This window comes from Schistocerca nitens, chromosome 6 (assembly GCF_023898315.1).
Source record: "Schistocerca nitens isolate TAMUIC-IGC-003100 chromosome 6, iqSchNite1.1, whole genome shotgun sequence".
NCBI classification, from domain to species: Eukaryota; Metazoa; Arthropoda; class Insecta; order Orthoptera; family Acrididae; genus Schistocerca; species Schistocerca nitens.
The window spans coordinates 87,983,634-88,005,443 of NC_064619.1; the positions used below are offsets into that span (position 1 = coordinate 87,983,634).

The 21,810-nt window shown below is 38.7% G+C and overlaps 1 protein-coding gene across 4 annotated transcripts in view; it reads right to left on the reverse strand.

The window, feature by feature from the left end:
- The window catches only part of LOC126262557 (enhancer of mRNA-decapping protein 3), an 84,944-nt gene that overhangs the window by 21,090 nt on the left and 42,044 nt on the right, over positions 1 to 21,810 (reverse strand). For all 4 annotated transcript variants that reach the window (XM_049959255.1, XM_049959253.1, XM_049959252.1 and 1 more), the window contains 3 exons: positions 18,533 to 18,681; positions 18,267 to 18,435; positions 8,775 to 8,928 (listed from right to left, as the gene is read on the reverse strand). In XM_049959255.1, coding sequence (XP_049815212.1) covers positions 8,775 to 8,928; positions 18,267 to 18,435; positions 18,533 to 18,681 — 472 coding nt within the window. The remainder of the gene's footprint in view (positions 1 to 8,774; positions 8,929 to 18,266; positions 18,436 to 18,532; positions 18,682 to 21,810) is intronic.

The window sequence follows — 21,810 nt, forward strand, 5'->3', positions numbered from 1 at the left end:
TTTCATCAATTATTTTACATAGAGTCTGGTTTCCAATATTTATTTGTCACTGAGCAACTGTTTATTTTGTGTTAATGCTTTGGGTATGTGGAAGAAATGGAAAGCAACTACGGACAACATGGCCATACAAATGAAGAATTCATTTACAATAGTTTTGGTTATTCATTTTATGTAAAATTCCTTTGAATTATAACTGGATAAAAAAATTTTTGGTGGATGCTGGGATTAAACCCAGATCAGCAGATTAAAAAGTAAGCATACTGCCAATGAGCTATTTTTACACAAGTTCAAAGGAACATTATACTAGTCTATAAAGTGCATGTAAAACTTTGAAACCTTTTTTCTGGGGTCTGGCTGGCTAGTCCATTTTACTACTGCTACAGAATAACATTTAGGTAAATGACAAGCCAACCAAGCCTTACTCCAATCTGAATTTCCCAAGTCACGCCCTATCCTTGTGAGGGGAGAACATCCACTCTTTAAGCTCTAATGTAAATTACCTTAGGTATTCTGACATGTTACGGTACTATCATCATAAGCATATAAATGTCACTAACCAGGACACCTTACTTATGGACTTGCACTGACCACGGTGTTACAAATTTAAATAGGGCAGAATTAGTGATGAGAACTACTGAAAACTCTCCCTCGAGTGATGATGCTCAATCCATAAGATAAATAGACTGCCAAACAGTTCTACATAATAATTTAATCACTTTTTAAAAAAAATTGCCCATTATAAGCTTGAGGAGGACCTTCCACACACATCAGATAATGATAATGGATAGTATCTATTCGTTTATATTACATTATGTTATCAATAACTGATTATTTTCATTGTTAGATTATGATAAAGAGATTTATATCAGATATTAAACCACAGTTTTACTGGGGCATGTGCAAGGGGTAAAATCAGTGATGAAATCAGATTATTCAAAAGATCTTAAAAATTCCCCAAAAAATTCACTAGTTAAAGAAAAATGTGAAGGGCATAAATGTGCTGTTCCAGGATACAAACTTGCAGCAGTGCCTAATGAAGTACAAAAGCAGTAGAAAATCACACAGGCAATTCCTGAAGACACTAAAAACACATTAAAAGTGTCTTCATTATTACTAGTGAAATAGCCTGAGACATAGTAAACAATGAAATTAAAAAAGAATATCCCCGTCGTTATAATATAGCAATAAGAGAACATTGAATGCTGATGAGCAACTCAAAGACAGTATGTGAATCCTTCATAGAACAGTTTAGTTAGACATGCTGAGAAGAAGTTTTTGAATCAAAACTAACAATAAACTCAATTATATCTAAAAACAAAGATGATGTGACTTACCAAACGAAAGCGCTGGCAGGTCGATAGACACAAAAACAAACACAAACATACACACAAAATTCAAGCTTTCGCAACAAACTGTTGCCTCATCAGGAAAGAGGGAAGGAGAGGGAAAGACGCAAGGATGTGGGTTTTAAGGGAGAGGGTAAGGAGTCATTCCAATCCCGGGAGCGGAAAGACTTACCTTAGGGGGAAAAAAAGGACGGGTATACACTCGCGCGCACACACGCACACACACATATCCATCCACACATATACAGACACAAGCAGACATATTTTGGTCTTTAAATATGTCTACTTGTGTCTGTATATGTGTGTGTGTGTGTGTGTGTGTGTGTGTGTGTGTGTGTGTGTGTGTGTGTGTGTGTGCGCGCGCGTGCGCGCGCGCGAGAGAGAATGTATACCCGTCCTTTTTTCCCCCTAAGGTAAGTCTTTCCGCTCCCAGGATTGGAATGACTCCTTACCCTCTCCCTTAAAACCCACATCCTTGCGTCTTTCCCTCTCCTTCCCTCTTTCCTGATGAGGCAACAGTTTGTTGCGAAAGCTTGAATTTTGTGTGTATGTTTGTGTTTGTTTTTGTGTCTATCGACCTGCCAGCGCTTTCGTTTGGTAAGTCACATCATCTTTGTTTTTAGATATATTTTTCCCACGTAGAATGTTTCCCTCTATTATAAATGAGTAATTCATGTTTTCTAAGGAATGTAACACAATATGAGGTAATGAAAATAACCTCAAAACTAAAAATAGAATGTCTAGTGGCTGTGGTGATACATCACCTGCATTACACAAAGAACATAGATTAATTAATAATACCAGTAACATATTTAGTAAACATGTACAAATGGCCAATGGACCTCTCCTGATATTTTAAAAATTAATGCAATACCACTAACATATAAAAAGGGAGCAACAGCTGACATACATAATTGCAGGTGAATTTCATTTACTTCAATGCCTTGGAAGCTGCCTAACACAATAATTTTAGACCAAACAGAATCTTTATTCTGGAGTTGCTGTCTACGCAGGAGAAAGTGAATCATGTCTGATGTTTTTTGAAGTAATACTGTGTAGATCATGATAGTGTACAGCATTCTGTTTCAGAACATGGGACAAGACTGCTACTAAAATGTGGAAAAATGAAACAAATTGCCTGTAATGTCCTATGTAATAACTCATATTAAAAAAAGGTTAAACCTTGAAAGCTGTTGTGGAAGCAGGATCATATTGCTGGAAATATTGAGTCAACAACACATCGAATAATGTATGGACAACCAACAGAAATCAAAAATAATTTCTTTGAATATTAACTTGAAAATATTAATCAGTAGCTCTAATTTCATGTTATAAATGCTTTCCATGGCACTAAGAAGTAATTAAACAAATCATGTCACTGTGGCAGTTAGTGAGTTTATGAAGTATTATCATCATTACTTACAATATTTCTGCATTGTACAAATACAGGTTAGCAGTAGCAGCTTTTTCCCATGAACTGATAAACAGGTTGGATTAGAAGAAAGTCATTGAGAGTTTTCTACATTTATCTAAAGCGAAACTCGCACATGCTGCACACACACTTCATTTTGAGCACTGTGAACCTCAGCCCCATCTGCTGACATTGTAAGTGAGTAAATCTACAAGACTAAGACTCATATAAATGTGAGGACACTACAGTTTGTCACTGGCAATGGAAGTGCGACAATGTGCATTGTTTACTTGGGTGCACAAGACCCCAAAGTGGTGAAAACTTTGAGTAGTATCAATCTCTGTGGTCAGGACAACAGTACCAAATCTACAATCTCTGTGCAAATTGAAGGGGCCAGAAGAAGAAAGTGTTAACTCAAAAATACACTCCTGGAAATTGAAATAAGAACACCGTGAATTCATTGTCCCAGGAAGGGGAAACTTTATTGACACATTCCTGGGGTCAGATACATCACATGATCACACTGACAGAACCACAGGCACATAGACACAGGCAACAGAGCATGCACAATGTCGGCACTAGTACAGTGTATATCCACCTTTCGCAGCAATGCAGGCTGCTATTCTCCCATGGAGACGATCGTAGAGATGCTGGATGTAGTCCTGTGGAACGGCTTGCCATGCCATTTCCACCTGGCGCCTCAGTTGGACCAGCGTTCGTGCTGGACGTGCAGACCGCGTGAGACGACGCTTCATCCAGTCCCAAACATGCTCAATGGGGGACAGATCCGGAGATCTTGCTGGCCAGGGTAGTTGACTTACACCTTCTAGAGCACGTTGGGTGGCACGGGATACATGCGGACGTGCATTGTCCTGTTGGAACAGCAAGTTCCCTTGCTGGTCTAGGAATGGTAGAACGATGGGTTCGATGACGGTTTGGATGTACCGTGCACTATTCAGTGTCCCCTCGACGATCACCAGTGGTGTACGGCCAGTGTAGGAGATCGCTCCCCACACCATAATTCCGGGTGTTGGCCCTGTGTGCCTCGGTCGTATGCAGTCCTGATTGTGGCGCTCACCTGCACGGCGCCAAACACGCATACGACCATCATTGGCACCAAGGCAGAAGCGACTCTCATCGCTGAAGACGACACGTCTCCATTCGTCCCTCCATTCACGCCTGTCGCGACACCACTGGAGGCGGGCGGCACGATGTTGGGGCGTGAGCGGAAGACGGCCTAACGGTGTGCGGGACCGTAGCCCAGCTTCATGGAGACGGTTGCGAATGGTCCTCGCCGATACCCCAGGAGCAACAGTGTCCCTAATTTGCTGGGAAGTGGCGGTGCGGTCCCCTACGGCACTGCGTAGGATCCTACGGTCTTGGCGTGCATCCGTGCGTCGCTGCGGTCCGGTCCCAGGTCGACGGGCACGTGCACCTTCCGCCGACCACTGGCGACAACATCGATGTACTGTGGAGACCTCACGCCCCACGTGTTGAGCAATTCGGCGGTACGTCCACCCGGCCTCCCGCATGCCCACTATATGCCCTCGCTCAAAGTCCGTCAACTGCACATACGGTTCACGTCCACGCTGTCGCGGCATGCTACCAGTGTTAAAGACTGCGATGGAGCTCCGTATGCCACGGCAAACTGGCTGACACTGACGGCGGCGGTGCACAAATGCTGCGCAGCTAGCGCCATTCGACGGCCAACACCGCGGTTCCTGGTGTGTCCGCTGTGCCGTGCGTGTGATCATTGCTTGTACAGCCCTCTTGCAGTGTCCGGAGCAAGTATGGTGGGTCTGACACACCGGTGTCAATGTGTTCTTTTTTCCATTTCCAGGAGTGTATGTATTTAGTGTTACTGCATGTTAAATGATTGGTTAAATTCAAAGAAAAGAGTGTAAACACAGTAAGACAAAGCAATTTATATTTAAAAAAAAAGTTGTTAAATATGTATGAGAATTAGATACATGCCCTAATCTGGGTATCTCTAGGAACTGTGTCAGTATGCAAATTTTGGTTCCTTACTGATATTTTGCACAGTATTGAAGGTATAGAACTTTAAAGTGTAATAAATCACACAGAATATGAATGAAAGGAAATCTGGCAAGTTCTTAATTTTTATGATACTCTAATAAACATTTGGACTGGCACAAGCTATATTTTTTAACATATATAGTTTTTCTGTTAATACTGAATGCAAGAAAGAAAGGACTGTGCTGTGAAAGTCTGTGGATATAACACACACACACACACACACACACACACACACACACACAAACAAACAAACAATCTGAACTGTCCGCAACTTTGTAATGCTACCCATTCATTCATAGAGTGAAACTATGACAAATAATGTCATTGAAGCTGCTATGCTCAAAGATACAGCAGCTGGAGAAGTCCTTCTCACATCCCATACACCAATTATCCCAACTGATTACCCATTCAATTTAAGCTGTGAGAAAGAAAACAAAACTGCACATTTATACAGGAAAGCAAAGTACAGCATTTTCTTTTTCCTAGTCAGTTTGAACATAGAACCTGCACATTATTGTTTTCATATGTATATCCCATGGCCATTTCAATGTTTATTAGAGAATTGTGTACAAATTTGAAGTGAATCTCTAAAGAACTTTTCAAGATTTCTGAAACAATGTCTTACCTAGTCTTTATAAAGGGTGTAAATAAATTCCCTTTACAGACTTTGAGGACTTTTAGTGGGGACCAAGAGAATTCATAGGAAGTCATGCCCAGAAACATACCATTTCCCACTACATACAAAATATCACAATACGTTGCTCTACGGCTCCTGCTGCTTGTCGTATGAGCCCATTTATAAGTAGGGATCAATGCAACAGCCACCGACATCAACACAGATATGATACCTCGGTATCATATTCTGGAACACACTGTCACCAATCCCTGGTCCTCCAGCATCTGCTTCTTCCTCATATGCCACAGGGATCTCACATATCATGGATTTCATGTGACCCCCCAAAGACAGCAGTCTAGAAGGTTCAAGCTGGAACAGCACGCAGGCCAAGCAATCAGTCCAGTATAAGCAAACAACTGTTGTCCACCAAATCAATGGTTGACTTGATCTCAGACCACAAGTGAAAAATGTGGTGGTGCATCACCATGCTAGAATCACATACTTTGATGCACATGCACTGGCACATCATCTATGCGGCCATGCAGTACCCCTTGAAGGAATCTCATGTACGTGGTACCTGTGAGATGTGGTGGAAGAAGGTATGGCCCAACCACAAATACATCCAGGAATCCTGCCAACTGTTCAGACGTACTGTTCCTGAAATGCATGGAGGTGTGCAGCATGAGGGTTTTCATCAGACCATACATGATTTTTGTGGGAACAGAGATCACCTTCCCTTGTGAACTTTGCTTCATTCGTGAAAAGGATCAGCCGTGAGAAGTCGGACTTGTCCAAACACTATAATTAAATATACATACAGTTTTCATTCTGTACTGTTGTGACTAATTACAACTGTACAGTAGTACACATCTCTATGGCCAGATCACAAACAACTGAATGGCATATACACAAACCAGTAGTGGGCATAGGACACCACGTGACTGACAGATGAAACACGCAATACCTTTGTCAGTGGTGTCAAAAATGTGGGAGATTTGACTGTGTGATGTGGTATTTTGCACATAGAGGGAAAATAGTATGTTTTCGGACGTAAGTTCTTAGGCTGAACTTAATCATCTCGGCCCAAACTACAGTCCTCAAATCTGTAAAGGGAATTTAGTTACACTGTACAGTAGTACACATTGGAGCCGCAATTCTCTGGGACCAGTAAACTCACAATTCTTTAATAATCCAATACCCGTGTATATAACAGCTTCAACTGTCCGATTACTTTTATCTCCTGTATATCATATAATGATATATTTTGCAAGCACATTCAGCGATATATCTGTACATACTGTCTGCAAAGTGTATTGTGAATAAAGTAAAAGAGTAATACATTAAAATGTCATGTCTGATGATGATTTCTCCTGAATGAACAGCAGAAATGTTGTAAGCAATCAACTTATTTCCTTTTGTCATTTTGTGATTGGTGACAGTGACAAAAAGTTTTGTAAATGTTTAAAATTATGTGTAAAGTTTATTTCAAGTAGCGAAGTACTCTAATTCTCAGGTACTGGATGAATGATGCCCGTGTATTTGCACGCTGTCAGTTATGTTGGTTCAAGACACACACACACACACACACACACACACACACACACACAGTTTCTAACAGTAATACTTTTCTTATTGTGTTGGAACTTTCAATATCAAATTCTACCCCTCAATGAGCACATTATGACAGCATTATAAATATTTAAATTCAATGAATAATTAAATGAAATATGTTGCCCTTTGAAACTGTTAGGCAGGCAATCTGCAACTGGTACCAGTTTCTGGTTTAGCTGCTTAGTAATGTAGATACATATAATGGCCACCGGAGAGCATTAGCATTGTTAGTGTTTAGTTTTGTTACCAGGACTTGTAGGATATATAAGGGATGTGAACAGTGTCAGTGTGAGGGGGACTGAGATACCATGTACTCGGGCAAAACAGCGTTATCAGAACCAGTCAGAGTTTGAAAGAGCCCTTATTGGTTAGTCAAATCATGCAATATCCAGAACTGAGGGCACTCATGTCACAGTGGCCCAACGTTGGATGCATTGCACCACCAACAGATGACCACAAGATACATGATGTCAGGTGTACTCATCTTCAAGGTTCTGGTCAACCATGACTGGCCACCACTAGGGATTGCCATACTGTGCACCACATAATAAACTCTTCACACCTGTACATGCCATATGAAAAGAAGTAATGTACTCTCTGCAACATTATGTGACATGCTGCACCATTGGTCAGAGATGATCAGCAGCTGGACAAGGGAATTATCCCATGCATATAAACAACACAGCTGCATTGGGAGTGGGGCTGTGACTGGGAAGCATTTACTACAGCGAATGGAGTTGCATTGTGTTCAGCAGTAACCCAGATGACCGTCGTCAGCGAGTATGGTGAGAACCTGGGGAGAAGCTCCATTTTTGCAATGTTTTGGAGAGGCACAGCGGTGTTACTCCTGGCGATGGCTGGCAGTGAGGGAGAGAACTCTGTTGGTACAACAATACATCACAGATACCCTATGTCCTCACACTACCTCTCGCGAGACAGAATGTCAATGGCATTTTTCAACAGGACAATGATCGTCCATGTGGCAAGTGTATCTATTAACTGCCAGCGTGATGTTGACATACTCCTGTGGCAAGCAAGATCCTAAGATCTGTCCCTGATAGAACAAGTGTGGGCCAACTTGCCTCAAGAGAGGGTGCAATAGCTTTATGACACCCTTCCTAAGCAGTTTAGTGCATGCAACTAGGATGTAGATAGTGCAATGTCAGACTAATACATGGGCTAATAATGCCAAGCTCTACGTGAATTTTATTCAGTAGTGTGACCCTTGAAATATCACATGTCTTCCAACCTGTTAAGTTTCATTTCATTTCCTCCTACCCTTCTGAGTGCTCCCTTTCTTTTTTTGTCAGGCACTGTAATGGACGGCAGGTTATGAGGGTACATGTGGAACCGTTTGGGTGCTTTCAAAAACAACAGATGATCAGACTAACCCTTATTAAACTGGAGGTCAGTACTTTCTTCCACTGAACCCTTCAATTATCCCCTGCTAAAGCAAAAAAATTTTCTTGGAAATCATCCAACATCTACATGCCAATGCAGTAGAATACAGTCTCTTCTTCAGTGTGGAGATGATTCGAACGGCCGCACTTTTATCAGAAAATAAAGGCCCATAAAACTTTATGAACAATGTGTCACAACATATCTTCATCTTCGGGGAGTCGATTTTTTTAATCAACCCGTGTAATGGCTCACCATACAAGAATTCCTCTCAAGCTGCACATTTTAACCACAATTATAAAAGAAGGAAATTTACACAGAAATTAGAAAATTTTGACATACTGATGATCCGCACCTGTGCCCACCACCTAAAAGTTGCAGAGCCATTTCAGTAGCTGCACGGCCCATGAGCTCTATCTGTCGTTCTGCTGTCAGTCCTCTTTCTTCGGCAGCTCTGAGCAGATCACAACGCAACTCTAGACTGATACTGGGGATGACCAGACCATCATCTATAAACAAACAAACAAATCTATGTGAGTTATCCAACATTATTAATCATCACTGCATTTTTTTTTTTTTGTAATTCTGACTGAGTGCAACTGTCACAGTGATTCTATGACTTGCTAGTACATGATGTACTTGGTCTGTATGATCAGATGTCCAACTGCAGTGGCCCTATTTAAAAACCGTACTTGTATAAAACACTCACCTTATAATTTCTTCAATTTAGCAGACAGCTATTAGAATTGGCAACTGCTATGACTCTTCTCACTTTTATTTGATAAACACTTATATCGCATACTGTGTTTTTATCACATACTGCTGATAACAAATGTGCACTTGTGAGCATTAATTTATTCTAGTTTCTCTCTGTTCAAGACAATGTTGCTGATGTGAGCTGCATTGTAAACAGCATCACAATAATCAGTATTTGCCTTGGACTAAAGTTTGCCTTCGTTAGGGAACCGTGGAAGAAAAGTAAGCAATTTTTTGGTCTGTCAAACTTGAATCAGTGAATGTTCCTCATACATGTAACTTTGGCCTGTATGTTTATTTAAGAGGAGGAATCTAAATTAATTATCACAATTGCGAACAGTTCTTTAGTCATCTTTCAGATGATATCTGACTGCTGAAAATAATCATTGACAGAATCTGTTGCCTACATTTGCAACAGTCTTTGCCTATTTACAAGGCAGTTAAGTTCTAGTTTTTCTCTTACTGCTTTTCACATTATTAATTATAGCTTGAACTGTAATGTAAACTCTTCAATTAGGCTGAGCAACATTAGACTCGGCCATTAAAATCAAACATCTACGACATTACATTACAATACCACACAAAACTGTACAATTTAACTTCTGAATTAATTTTCTGATAAAAAAAAAAGAAGTACTGCAAAAATAGTGACATGGAAAATATTGCTCTAGACATATACTGACTTTTGAGCTAGTCAGGCTCCAATGTTTAATGCAGGTATATTCCAGAACAGTGAAACTTCTATATGAAACTGTAATAACTGACGGAAAATGGAAGCAGATAGTTATGCATAACAGTCATATGTGAAGCACACAATCAAATACATCTAATAAATCATATGTTGTATTATTTCACAGAAGTCGCCAGTTTACAAACAGCTCCACCTAACTGAAGACACTTGGAAAAAAAGAGACTGGATTCATTTAAGAAAAGACTGTCTCATGTTTTCTGGTGATTTGTTAATTGTACATAGTATCTCTTCTATTTAAAGATAGTGACAATTTTCTTTCCCACTGAAAAAAAAACCACTCTCAAAACAAACAAAAACATAATCACACTCCTCTGTCAAATAAATCAGGTAGCCATAAGCTGAAACCTCATTGTATCGGCAAAAGTAAAAGCTGGAGATGTTTCAAGCATGTAAAAAATGTCATTACAGATGACTTACATGCATTCCAAGATTAAATGCATGACAGTTTCACGAAGAGTTTGTTCACTCAGTGACAAAGCTGGGAGAAGAAGCACTGATAATTCTTTATCACTGTCCAGCTCATCCACCTACTGATGTCTCACAGTCAGAAGATAAAATAATGAAAAACTGTTTTTGCCCAAACACACAATGGTACTAATTCATCTTCCAGATCAGGACTTCATAAACGTATTTAATACTCATCATCACTGTGAACTGCTCACACACCAATAATAAATTTAGATAAGGAAATAAAAATGTCCTTTAAATCTGAAGACTGTTGCATTATTCAGCAAACCTGTCATGATGAATCATCATCAATCTGACCACTACTAAGAATTGCCAGAACAATGGTTCCTCTGAAGAAAATGCAGCAGAAGAAGAATTTAGTGATGTACTGACACAGGTTTCAACATCAATGATATCAGGTCTGCACATTGAGTTCTGTAGTGCAGTAATGATTTTTGAGACTTGGGAGCCACAGGGCAGTCAATGAGGAATCAATTTCAGAGATCATAGAAGACCAAGACATTGCTGATGCTGTACAGAATGAGAAGGGAAAAGCAGACACAGGTGATGATTACAAAGAAGAAGAACGAGAAGAAAACAATGAAGATGCTCCTAGTACACCTAAAACATTGGGTAATATAACTAAAATGATTAGGCCCACATGAAGTGAGAGAAACTGAACCAAAACTGTATTCAGTTGTGGCATTTGATCAACATAAAAACAATACACACAAAAGAAAAGGCTTGAAACGGTCTGCTGAAGAAAGCTTACCAACTTCTTTAAAGCAGTGGAAAAATGAACTTACAGTAGCCTGGATACAGTGTAGTAAATCGTGACTCACATTCTAATGTATTTTATCCATCACAGTGCAGTACAGTATTTTATTTGGAACTACTGTACTGTTCTTGGTTGGACAACATTTGAGTCAAGTTTGTCAAATTTCTGTACTTGTTAAGGCTTTTAAACTTTTTTTTTAAATTTAAACACTGTACATTGTACAGTTAAGTATAACACTGCATTATGTGCTTTTCTAATCTTTGCCATTCTGTAGCTCACTCTCAGTTTATTTTATTAAGCTATAAAATGGGGGTCATACATTTTTCCTGACAACAGCATTATATCAAGCCTCTACTGTACCTTTTAAAATTGATTTTGAATGACATAACTAGTTTAAGATTAAGAAACATCAAATGAGAGAGAGAGAGAGAGAGAGAGAGAGAGAGAGAGAGAGAGAGAGAGAGAGATTTTGTTTCTCTTTTTAAAACCTCATTGATAATTCTGATAAAAATACTATAACAAAAATAATAATTTTTTGAAAATATTACATACCTAGTTACATCAAAAATCTACTCACCAAACAGGGGCAGGAGGAAAAAAATGTAAAGGTAGAAGTTTTCTATCTTTCAGAACCAGTGGCTCCTCATTCTGATAGAAAGGTAAGGAACAGGATTGAAGGAAAATGACTGGTTAGGTTTAGGAAATGGGAAGAGTTCAGAAAAATCACTCAGAACCCCGGATGTGGGAAGACAGGATGAGAAGGAAAGACCAATCGTTGGGGAGAGCACTGGACGAGATAGAAAAACCTGAGAGCTTAAAAGTGGAAGGTAGGGCAAGAAGCAAGACACATATTACTGACAAAACACCATGCAAGAGTTAATAAGAGCAGAAAGCTAAGTGCATTGTATGTGGTTGAGGTGGGGGATGGGAAAAAATAGACAGGTCAGAAAATAAAAGATACAGAAAACTAAAGCAGAATGAAGAAAAAGTGGTTACTGAGAAGAAATGTTGAGACCAAAGAAATTAACATAAATTAATGCCAATTAGGTGGCACAAACCAAGGACATGTGGTAATGCCAGTTCCCACCTGGGGGACTTTTCTGAACTCTCTCCATTTCCCAATTTTCCTTCACCCCTTTCTCTTCCCCTCGGCCCTTCTCCAAAAGAAGGAGCCACTGGCTCAAAAGGCTTGGAAATTTCAATACCTTTATATTTGTTTTCTCCTGCTGCCGCTTGTGGGTAGATTTATGTATCCAATTACATTATATTTTTAATAAAAATATTTTGCATGACAACTTTCACACTTACATAAAAATTATTTTCTCTTGCTAGTAAATATATATGAAGTGTGAAATTTCTCTTAAAAATATTGTGTGCAGAAAGAAGCAAGCACAGTCAGGCAGGCGCTCTCTCTCTCTCTCTCTCTCTCTCACTCACACACACACACACACACACACACACACACACACACACACACACACACAAAGTCTCAGAGAATGACAGACATTGATTTCAAGATGATGGGTCACATATGAGAATTTGGAGCACAATGCTGAGTAGCCATACATGACAAATTTAACAAATAATCTCGAAAATTCTGCAACAACCATGACATGATGAAGGAATAATCATGTAATAAGTTATTTACTGAAAGTATGGGCATAAAGTGTGCAGGGGAAGAACTGAAGAAAAGGGTGTGAAGGTTGCATTAGCATCTATCACATTAACACGGGCTAAGATACAGAAACTTTGGGATTACTGCTGATGTTCAAATGTTAAACTTTTAGCAGACGACACTGTAATTCTGAAATACATACATTGCGCCAGAAGTCTCCACAACATAAACACAGATGTGAAAAATTTGTATCAGGTTAGCCCTGAAGGGTCTATTATCATTAGGGTCAATTATCACACAGAAAACTATTTCCCAGTCTCTTGAGTGGTCAATGTGCAAAGGGAACCTGATTTCCCCCCCCCCCCCCAGATATAATAACTGATACGAGTGGTGGACTTCAATAGCTCATTGGCCACAGAGTGTTGAAATGTGAAAACCAAAGGGGACATCTATACTATTTTTCTTCTTTGACTAAGCATGTCTTCCATAAGAAGTTTCTGTAACAGGAACAGACAGGTCTGGGAAGGAAGTGGAAGTGTGAGATATGCGCATGTTCACCCCGATACTGCCAAAAGTGAGATTCCTCACTGTAATAATGCACCCAGGAGAAAGATTACAGTCAGTAAAACAGTTGCTGCGAAAGCAAATCAAAGCACCCCACATCATCCTTTCACCAACTTCATCTAAGTGCCACCTCTACAAAATTTCTATTTCCATGTTTCAAACTTGTCAGATCATCATTTCAAATCATCTAAGTTGCGCAGGATTAATTATTTTAAGATTTTAAAAGCACTGAGACAAACTATGGCAAGTGAAACACCGGAAATGATTATTCGAGCTCAGCAATGTTACATGGAAACGTCTGTAAAACAATTTATCCTCATTATTCAGAAATATCTTTTGATTTATAAAGTCTCTGCAGTTAAATCATAGACATAACGAAGCATGTTGAAAGTATCATGGTGTGTTGTCTTCTTTTTACTCTGATCAGTACCTTCTATTCAGTTACTCAATCTACCCATCTAATCTTCAGCATCCTTTTGTAATACCACATTTCAAAAGCTTCTATTCTATTCTTGCCTTTACTGCTTACTTTCGCTTCTGTACAATGCTATACCCAAGACAAATGCCTTCTGAAAAGACTTATTAACATTTAAATTTATATTTGATGTTAACAAAATTCTCATTTTTAGAAATGCTTTTCTTGCTATTGTTAGTCTGCAATTTATACTCTCTTTACTTCAGTCCAAACAGCAGAACTTATGACACAGCAAGTCGGAGTCATTCTCTTGTTCTTATATCATCACTGACAGTAAATACAAATTAGCTACTTTATTATTGAAACAAATAATCTTTAAGTCTAATTGTTCACAGTGTAATTTCCACATTAATAAATCTTACAGCCTAATTGGTTTACACAGAAATAATTATTGTGAATAAATATTCATGATATGGGGCTCTCAGAAGTCATGTGGAGATAGAATTTGGAGTGAGCTGGTAAGTGGGTCTGACTGAAGCAACGTCCTTCATCCGAAAGCCCTCATGCCTATCTTCTCAGAAAACATTTCCCTTTTTCCACAAAACTGCCTATTTCCTACATTATTCGTCATCAAAATTTGCATAGTTTGGAATGTTCCATTTTTGACTGGTGCTTATTTCCAAAACTCAGTGCCATAATTTTGAAGCCCTGATTTTTCAGATTTCAGAAACATCCACTTGCACTATGTCAGTTTGCTCATTGTTCAATCTAGAAAATTCCATATTTTAGCCATTTCTAGCATGAATTGTGAAACCCCACACGAGTAAACACAGTATTCACAACATAGTCCACATAAATTTGACAATTTTCCCCATAGTTAAACCAGATTATGCCTTCATTTAATGTAACTCCATATCCACTAATTTTGCTAGCTTTACTGTTATAAAGTAAAATACAACAAAGACTTTTATTCACCTGCACATCTGTAAACAGTAGTAACAATGCTTCAGGCCGTTCATGGTTTGCATTCTTTTCATCAACATTTTTATGATCAGATCTATCAGTCATTCCTGGGTTAGTTATCAACGTGCAAACATTTAAGTGTAAATGTTTTTGTGAAAATTTTGAGTCGATCTGGGTTAAGTAATCAATTAGTTAACATCTTATGATCACTCCAAAATTGAAGCATACCATTGGTCAGCTAAATGATTCCAGTCAAATATACTAATATGATGAGAACAATGCAAGGAAAAGCCAGATCACTACTCACTGTAAAGATGACATGTTGAGCTGAAGACAGGCACGGTGAAAAGACACACATTAGCTTTCAGCCAAAGCCCTTGTCAGAAAGGGAAACACACACACACACACACACACACACACACACACACACACACACACACACACACACACGACCAGTCTCCAGCAGCTCGGATCAGAATGCAAATGTCATGTAGAACATAAGTAGCAATTTGTGAGGGGTTGGGGAAGGAATAACAGCGTACAGGAGCAGGGAGATAACAGCATTGTATACCAGAATGTGCAAGGATTGGACTACTACCAACAGTCACAGCATCAGAGGCTGTGGGGAAGGGAGGGAGGGGATTCGGGGTGGAGTGAAAAAGGAGAGGAGCAGGCAATGGAAAAGACGGACAGGCACATTGGCCGAGGGTGGCACACAAGGGTGGGAGACGCGAACAGACAGGTGACACGATAGAGGGGGTGGAAACTGTTGCATGGAGGGTGTGCGGACAAGTATGTTACCGTATGTTGAGACCAGGATAATTTCGAGAGCAGAGAATGTGTTGTAAGGATAACTCCCATCTGCACAGTTCAGAAAAGCTGGTGATGGAGGGAAGGATCCAAATGGCTCAGGTAGTGAAGCAGGCATTGAAATTAAGGATGTAATGTTTAGCTGCATGTTGTGCCACAGTGTGGTCTACGTTGCTCTTTGCCACAGTTTGGCAGTGGCCGTTCATCCTGGTGGGCATCTGGTTGGCAGTCACACCAATATAAAAAGCTGTGAAATGACTGCAGCAGAGCTAGCATATAACATGTTTGCTTTTCCCAGGTGACCTGGCCTCTGATGGGGGAAGGATAAGCCTGTGACAGGACTGGAATAGTAAGTGTCACTTCCAATCCCAACCCCCTGCCACAGGGATCACATCTCTGTGGAAGCCTCTGGTGCAGGACCCACCCAGTTCACCCACCCGGATCGTTTAGCTAGAGACTTCTGCGTTTGTGTTATGGGTGCAGGCTCAGTTACTACTGACAGATCCATTTTAAGTAGACGGAACTGTGCTAGTCAATCACCATCTCTGTGTAAAGACCTGGTCTTTTCGTCAGTACAATTCCTTTAGAGAAAGTATATCATGAGTTGGTACTGTTTTCTGAATACAGTCAGAAGTGGTGAAACCACATATGTGTCATCCCAGTATTTGTTCCAAGTCTTAACTTTTGTGATAAGGGAATTTTAACAATATTGTCAGGTGAAGACTCCATCTCACTTAGGCGAACCAACTATTTCCTTCTTTCAACACCTTGTCACCCAACCCCAAGTGATGCTCATGTTTGGGATGCAACAAATCATCAAGTAACAATAAATGTGAAAAGATTTCAAGTTAACCACCATGGTGTTGCGTCCATCGTTTCACAATCAGGTTACTAAACCAAACAGTTTCAGAAACTGTGATGTCAAGAGCAGCTGTTACAAAGGCCAAGTAAATACAGGTCAGTACATTTACAAAAACTACTTCTAATTCTAGAGGCTCATTTCCTACTCTAATTCCCTCAGTATTGCACAACTTACTTTGACTACATCTTGTTACCCACATTCTACTTTTGTTGATATTTATCTTATTACCTCTCTATCCATTCTGTTCAACTGATCTTTGAAGTCTTTTGCACCTAAGACAATTAGTGTCATACGCAAACCTAAAAGTTTTTATTTCTTATCCCTGAATTGATTTTCCAAATTTCTCTTTAGTTTCCTTCACTGCTTGTCCAATGTACAGGTTGTTGCAGCCTATCTCCAATGTTATTCAATATCTCAATCATTTCTCAACCACTGCTTTCCTCTGATGTTCTTCAAATCTTGTAACTGCTGTTTGGTTTCTGTACAAGTTGTAAATAAACTAAAGCTTCTTGTATTTGACCCTTGGTAACTTCAGGATTTCAAATATCATATTCCTGTCAACATGTTCAAACACTTCCTCTGAATCTACACATGCTGTAAATGTTGGTTTGTCTAGCTTAAAATTGATGTGCTACGCTAAGTGTTATTGTATTGCTACATTTCTTCAGAACATAAAATGATCTTCCCCGAGGTTTATTTCTACCAGCTTTTCCACTCATCTTTAAATAACTGAAATCAGTATTTTTTCAACCATGACTTATTAAACTGATAGTTTGGTAATATTCATACCTGTCAGCACCTGCTTTCTCTGGAACTGATTTCATTATATTAGTCTTGAAATCTGAGGTTTGCCTGTCTCAAACATCTTGCACACCAGGTGTAATAATTTTGTCATGGCTGGCTTTCCCATGGATATCTCTAGTTTGAAGGCATTTCATCTACTCAAGGTGCTATGTTTCAAGTTGAGTTTTCCTCCTCAGTCAAATTATTCTTGCACTATATCTCCCATCTCATCATCTGCTACCTCTTGTCCCCTTTCTATAATATTGCCTTCAAGTTACTTTCCCTTCTACAGTGATTTTATATATTCCTTCCACCTTTCCCTTCACTGTTTCCTAGCAATTTGCCACATGGGTTCTTGGAATTCACACAGCTGCTCCTTTTTTTCTGAAGGTCTCTTTAATTGTATAGGTGGCATTCAAGTTTCCCCTAATCAGAAATGCTTTCACAACTTCCCCTCTTTTGCATTTGTCAGTCTTTTTTTTTTTTTTACAGTTCTGTATTCCCTTTACCCTTGTTCATTTTCTGCATATTTTTTCTCTTTTTATCAATTAAATTCAGTATTTTGTGTGTTATACAAGGATTTCTGCTGAGCCTCTCCTTTCAACTATTTGATTGAAACTACCTTCACTATTACCTCTGAAAGCTACCCATCCATATCGTCTTGTATTCCTGTACACTGTTTCTGTAAATAACGGTCTAACACTCCCTCTCAAACTCTCAACAACCTGTGCTCATTTAAAATTACCCCAGTCCCATTTCCTTAATTTCTTACCTTTCTGCCATTTCTTCAGCTTTAATCCACAGTTCATAACCAATAAATTATAGTCGGAGTCCCTGTCTGCTGCTGTGAATATTTTTCCATTTAAAAATATTATCCTGGATTTTCCTTTTTTTTCATTTAAAACCTTTTTAAAGCTCTTTCTTACCACTACATAACAAGTTTTCTGAATTATCCACATCTCTCGCTTGTGTACAACCTTCTTTCATTTATAGCAATGATTTGTAATTAGTTTGGGTGAAACAGAGAAAGCAGAGAGATAAGCATATGGTAAGATACATGTCAAATTCTCATGAAGCCACCACATTTGACAAAAATACATTACCTGTGACATATTCTGCCAACCCTGGTGCTGGTACTATAATTTGTCTGTATGAAGCTGGTGAGCTTTCTATAACATTTTCATAATGGCGATATTTTTGATTTCGTTTTGCAAAGTCTGCTTGTCGAATCACATCAGGCCTTTGTGATGCATTGATCTCATCATAAATTGCCTATAAATAAGAAAACAGTGGAGAGATTGTCCAAAAAAATTGTGATTTATTTCTTAACTACAAACTGTCTAAAACAAATTAAACTTTTCTTTCTCACCTTCTTATTAAATAATGCTAAATTTTTTTCAAAATCAAATTCATGGCCTAATATGTTGTCAACTGACGAGCCAAAGCAAGCTTCATCTCTTTCTGACATTTTCTGGCGAGCTCTGTCCTTTTTGCTGGGTGTTCTGCTCCCTTCATTAACTGTAATAAGTTATATTTAGAAGGAATCACATGTTAAACATTTTAAATATTCATTCATTACACTGTAATTTAAATTAAAATATGCTTTAAATGAAGTAAATTTTGCTGATTCTTTCTCATACACTAATTTGGTAAAATATTACATGGTTTTGTAACATCATTCAACAACACCCAAAAGCTCCACCAACGTGGTTACTCTGAACTGCATAGAGGAACAGCAGATAACAATACAGATAGACAGACAAAATCTTCATTTTCAAAATATGAAGCAATGATACTGCTTTGTTTTATGAGGACTAACTGTAATCAAGAACTGAAGATAATACAAATAATACAGTGAAGTTCTTTTCCAAGAATTACCAAAGGAAAGAAGTCCAAAGCCGTAGCAAAAATTTATAAGTAAATAAAACAAAACTTACAACAAACAATATGCAATGTCATTTCACATGAAATGAAAGCTGACACAAATGAGATTGAGTTCACTGAATTTGGCTGTGAAAGATAATAATACCAAATATAGCCAACATTACATAGGATGGTGCTTCCGCATGTAGAGGCGGATCGATAGGGATGCGTGGAGGAGATGAGATGTGTGCATGCGTGGCAGCACAGAGCAGGCAAACAAATTCCACATTACCGAACTGCGTTGCTGTGGGCAAAAATCAGTTCATTTGCCTATGGTACATTGTATTATACATTCAAATCTGTAAGGGGAATAATAAATTTTAAAACCAAGTTCGATCAATTGTCTTATGAGAAATTTTGTTTCACGCCTTTATGACATTGCGTCCATCTCTGCACAGCTTTAGTCCATCTGATGTCTGAAGGTGAGAACAGCTGACACAGCTTTGTGAAGATGTGAAGTACAATTTTTCCCAAAATTACAACTGTCTACCGACAAGGTCATGAAACTACTTGCAATAAATGTCATTTATTGCAATTTGGACTGTATTACAAGTAAAACTGTAATATACAACAAAATAAAATTCAACCACAAGCCGAAGTCATTATATTTGCTCAAAAACTGCTTCTACTCCATAGAATTTTTAAAAACGGCATAAGGCGTATATGTGGGTCTTCGACTGTAGTTCAGTGTATAAAGAATTAATGGTAGAAAAGACTAATGTAAAAAACTACTGTAAAAATGGTCAGTATGGTGTTATATTTTTCGCTGTCAATGGGCATTATGGGTGTAAATTAACTCATTCGACATTACAGTGAGAGACAGCATTTATAACTCATCGAAAAAGCAAACAATTAACCATCATCTGTGAATAGCCCACGGGACCACTGACTTATAACGCTGAAAACCACTGATATCTCAACAAGTAACTTTCCTTGTCATTTGAAGGCATTTTCTAACTCGTGCGTTGAAAGTGACAGGGATTTACCTGTGGCAATATTGGAGTTTCTGATGAATTTATCCAGCGACATTCTCATGGGTTATTAGAGCATGCAACACACTGAAAAGCTTAACTTCTCCTTGGGCGATGTGTTTAATATTATAGTCTGCATACTTCACAGGATATAATCAATAAAGGCTAGGAAGTTCTTATATACTGTGTATGCTATTGATATGTTGATACACACATTTTTTAAACCGTGAGTCTTTAAAACTACAAAATATTACTACTGTACTTTGTTTGAAAATCTACATCATACCACCACAGTCTGCTATCAGAGTATGTTCGAACCATATGATCATAAATTACAATGATGGGTAAAGGATTATATCCATCTTCACCTCGCTATCTAAGTATTCTTCCTGTAGCTTTTCAGCACGCATCAGACCATGCCCACGCTGAAAGGGGGGGGGGGGGATTTGTGTCTTATCTTAAATGATTTTTTTCTACCACATAGTCTTTAACCTTTTCCCAAATTAATTTCATGGTACTACACTGAGAATGATATGTAGATAAATGAAAAACTGTGTGACAACACTGACATCACGGAACTTATATATATTAACAAGCTGCAGGAGTTCGGCACAAGTCTCGTTTACACTCTGTGAAATATTTAAATTTTTAAGCTAGGGCAAAATATTCATTCTCCTTGTGTTTGTACTTGCTGTTTTATAGGTAACAGTTGTATAATAATTCGCATGGTACATTACAGTGACTGACTTCGAAGCAAGGTACTGCATGAATTTTTCAGTGAACCACTTCACGAAAGTGGCAGTGTTTGTTTTTGAATGGTAGTCACAGCCATTTTTCTTACACATAAATACTAGTTCACTCTCAGTAACAAAACCAGAAGAGCCAGAATGCAGAATAATTATCAGAGAACCTATTCCTATGGGAACTTTGAAACCGCCAGTACCATCACTCATTTTCCAGCAGATGTTCCTAGAAAGATTCTGATTCACCCAAGTTTCATCAAGAAAATACTCTGTTTAACTGCCGCCTCCATCTGTATTGCACATATTTATAAGGGATGTAATTAGTGCTGCACCTACGTCACTTCTTTCAACTAAAATCTCTCTTTTTAACATATTTTAAACCAATGTCTTTCAAAATTCTTTACATTGAGGAAGTTTGTGATGTCTGGTATTCACCATCCACACAAAGTGCTTTAAAATCATCATTGTCAAAAGCACCCATCTGTGTTAAAGGTTTCTTGCAATTTCGATGCTTTCCAGGTGACACGAAACCAATTTTCCATAATGATCCTACAGTTCTGACGCTTCCGTTTACAATCTTATTTACAGTTCTCTTGAAGTTACTGTATGCTTCTGCAGTCCATTCTTGTGTCTTCTGATGTCAACAGTATGAGTTCCGCTTTCAAATTCACAACTGAAAGAGGTATAAATGTGGTAAATAATCCCCCTTGACTGCTTGTGAAGACAAGCATTCACAGCTATAACGCTACAGGAAAAAAAATCATAGACGTTGAATGAATAATCTGGTTGTTGTGAAGTACGACAACAGTGCAGCATGTACGAGACGGAGTCTCACAGTCTAGATGTAACTTGCAGCTAGCCACTTGGAAAGGGAATGAATCTTATTGGCTAACAATGGTTAATGTAGGGGGATGCGCAGAACAGCAGAAAACTGGGCCGTCTTCCTACATGATGTGGACTTTAGACTGCACCCAACAAAGTATTTAAATATTATGCTGACTTTATAGTCT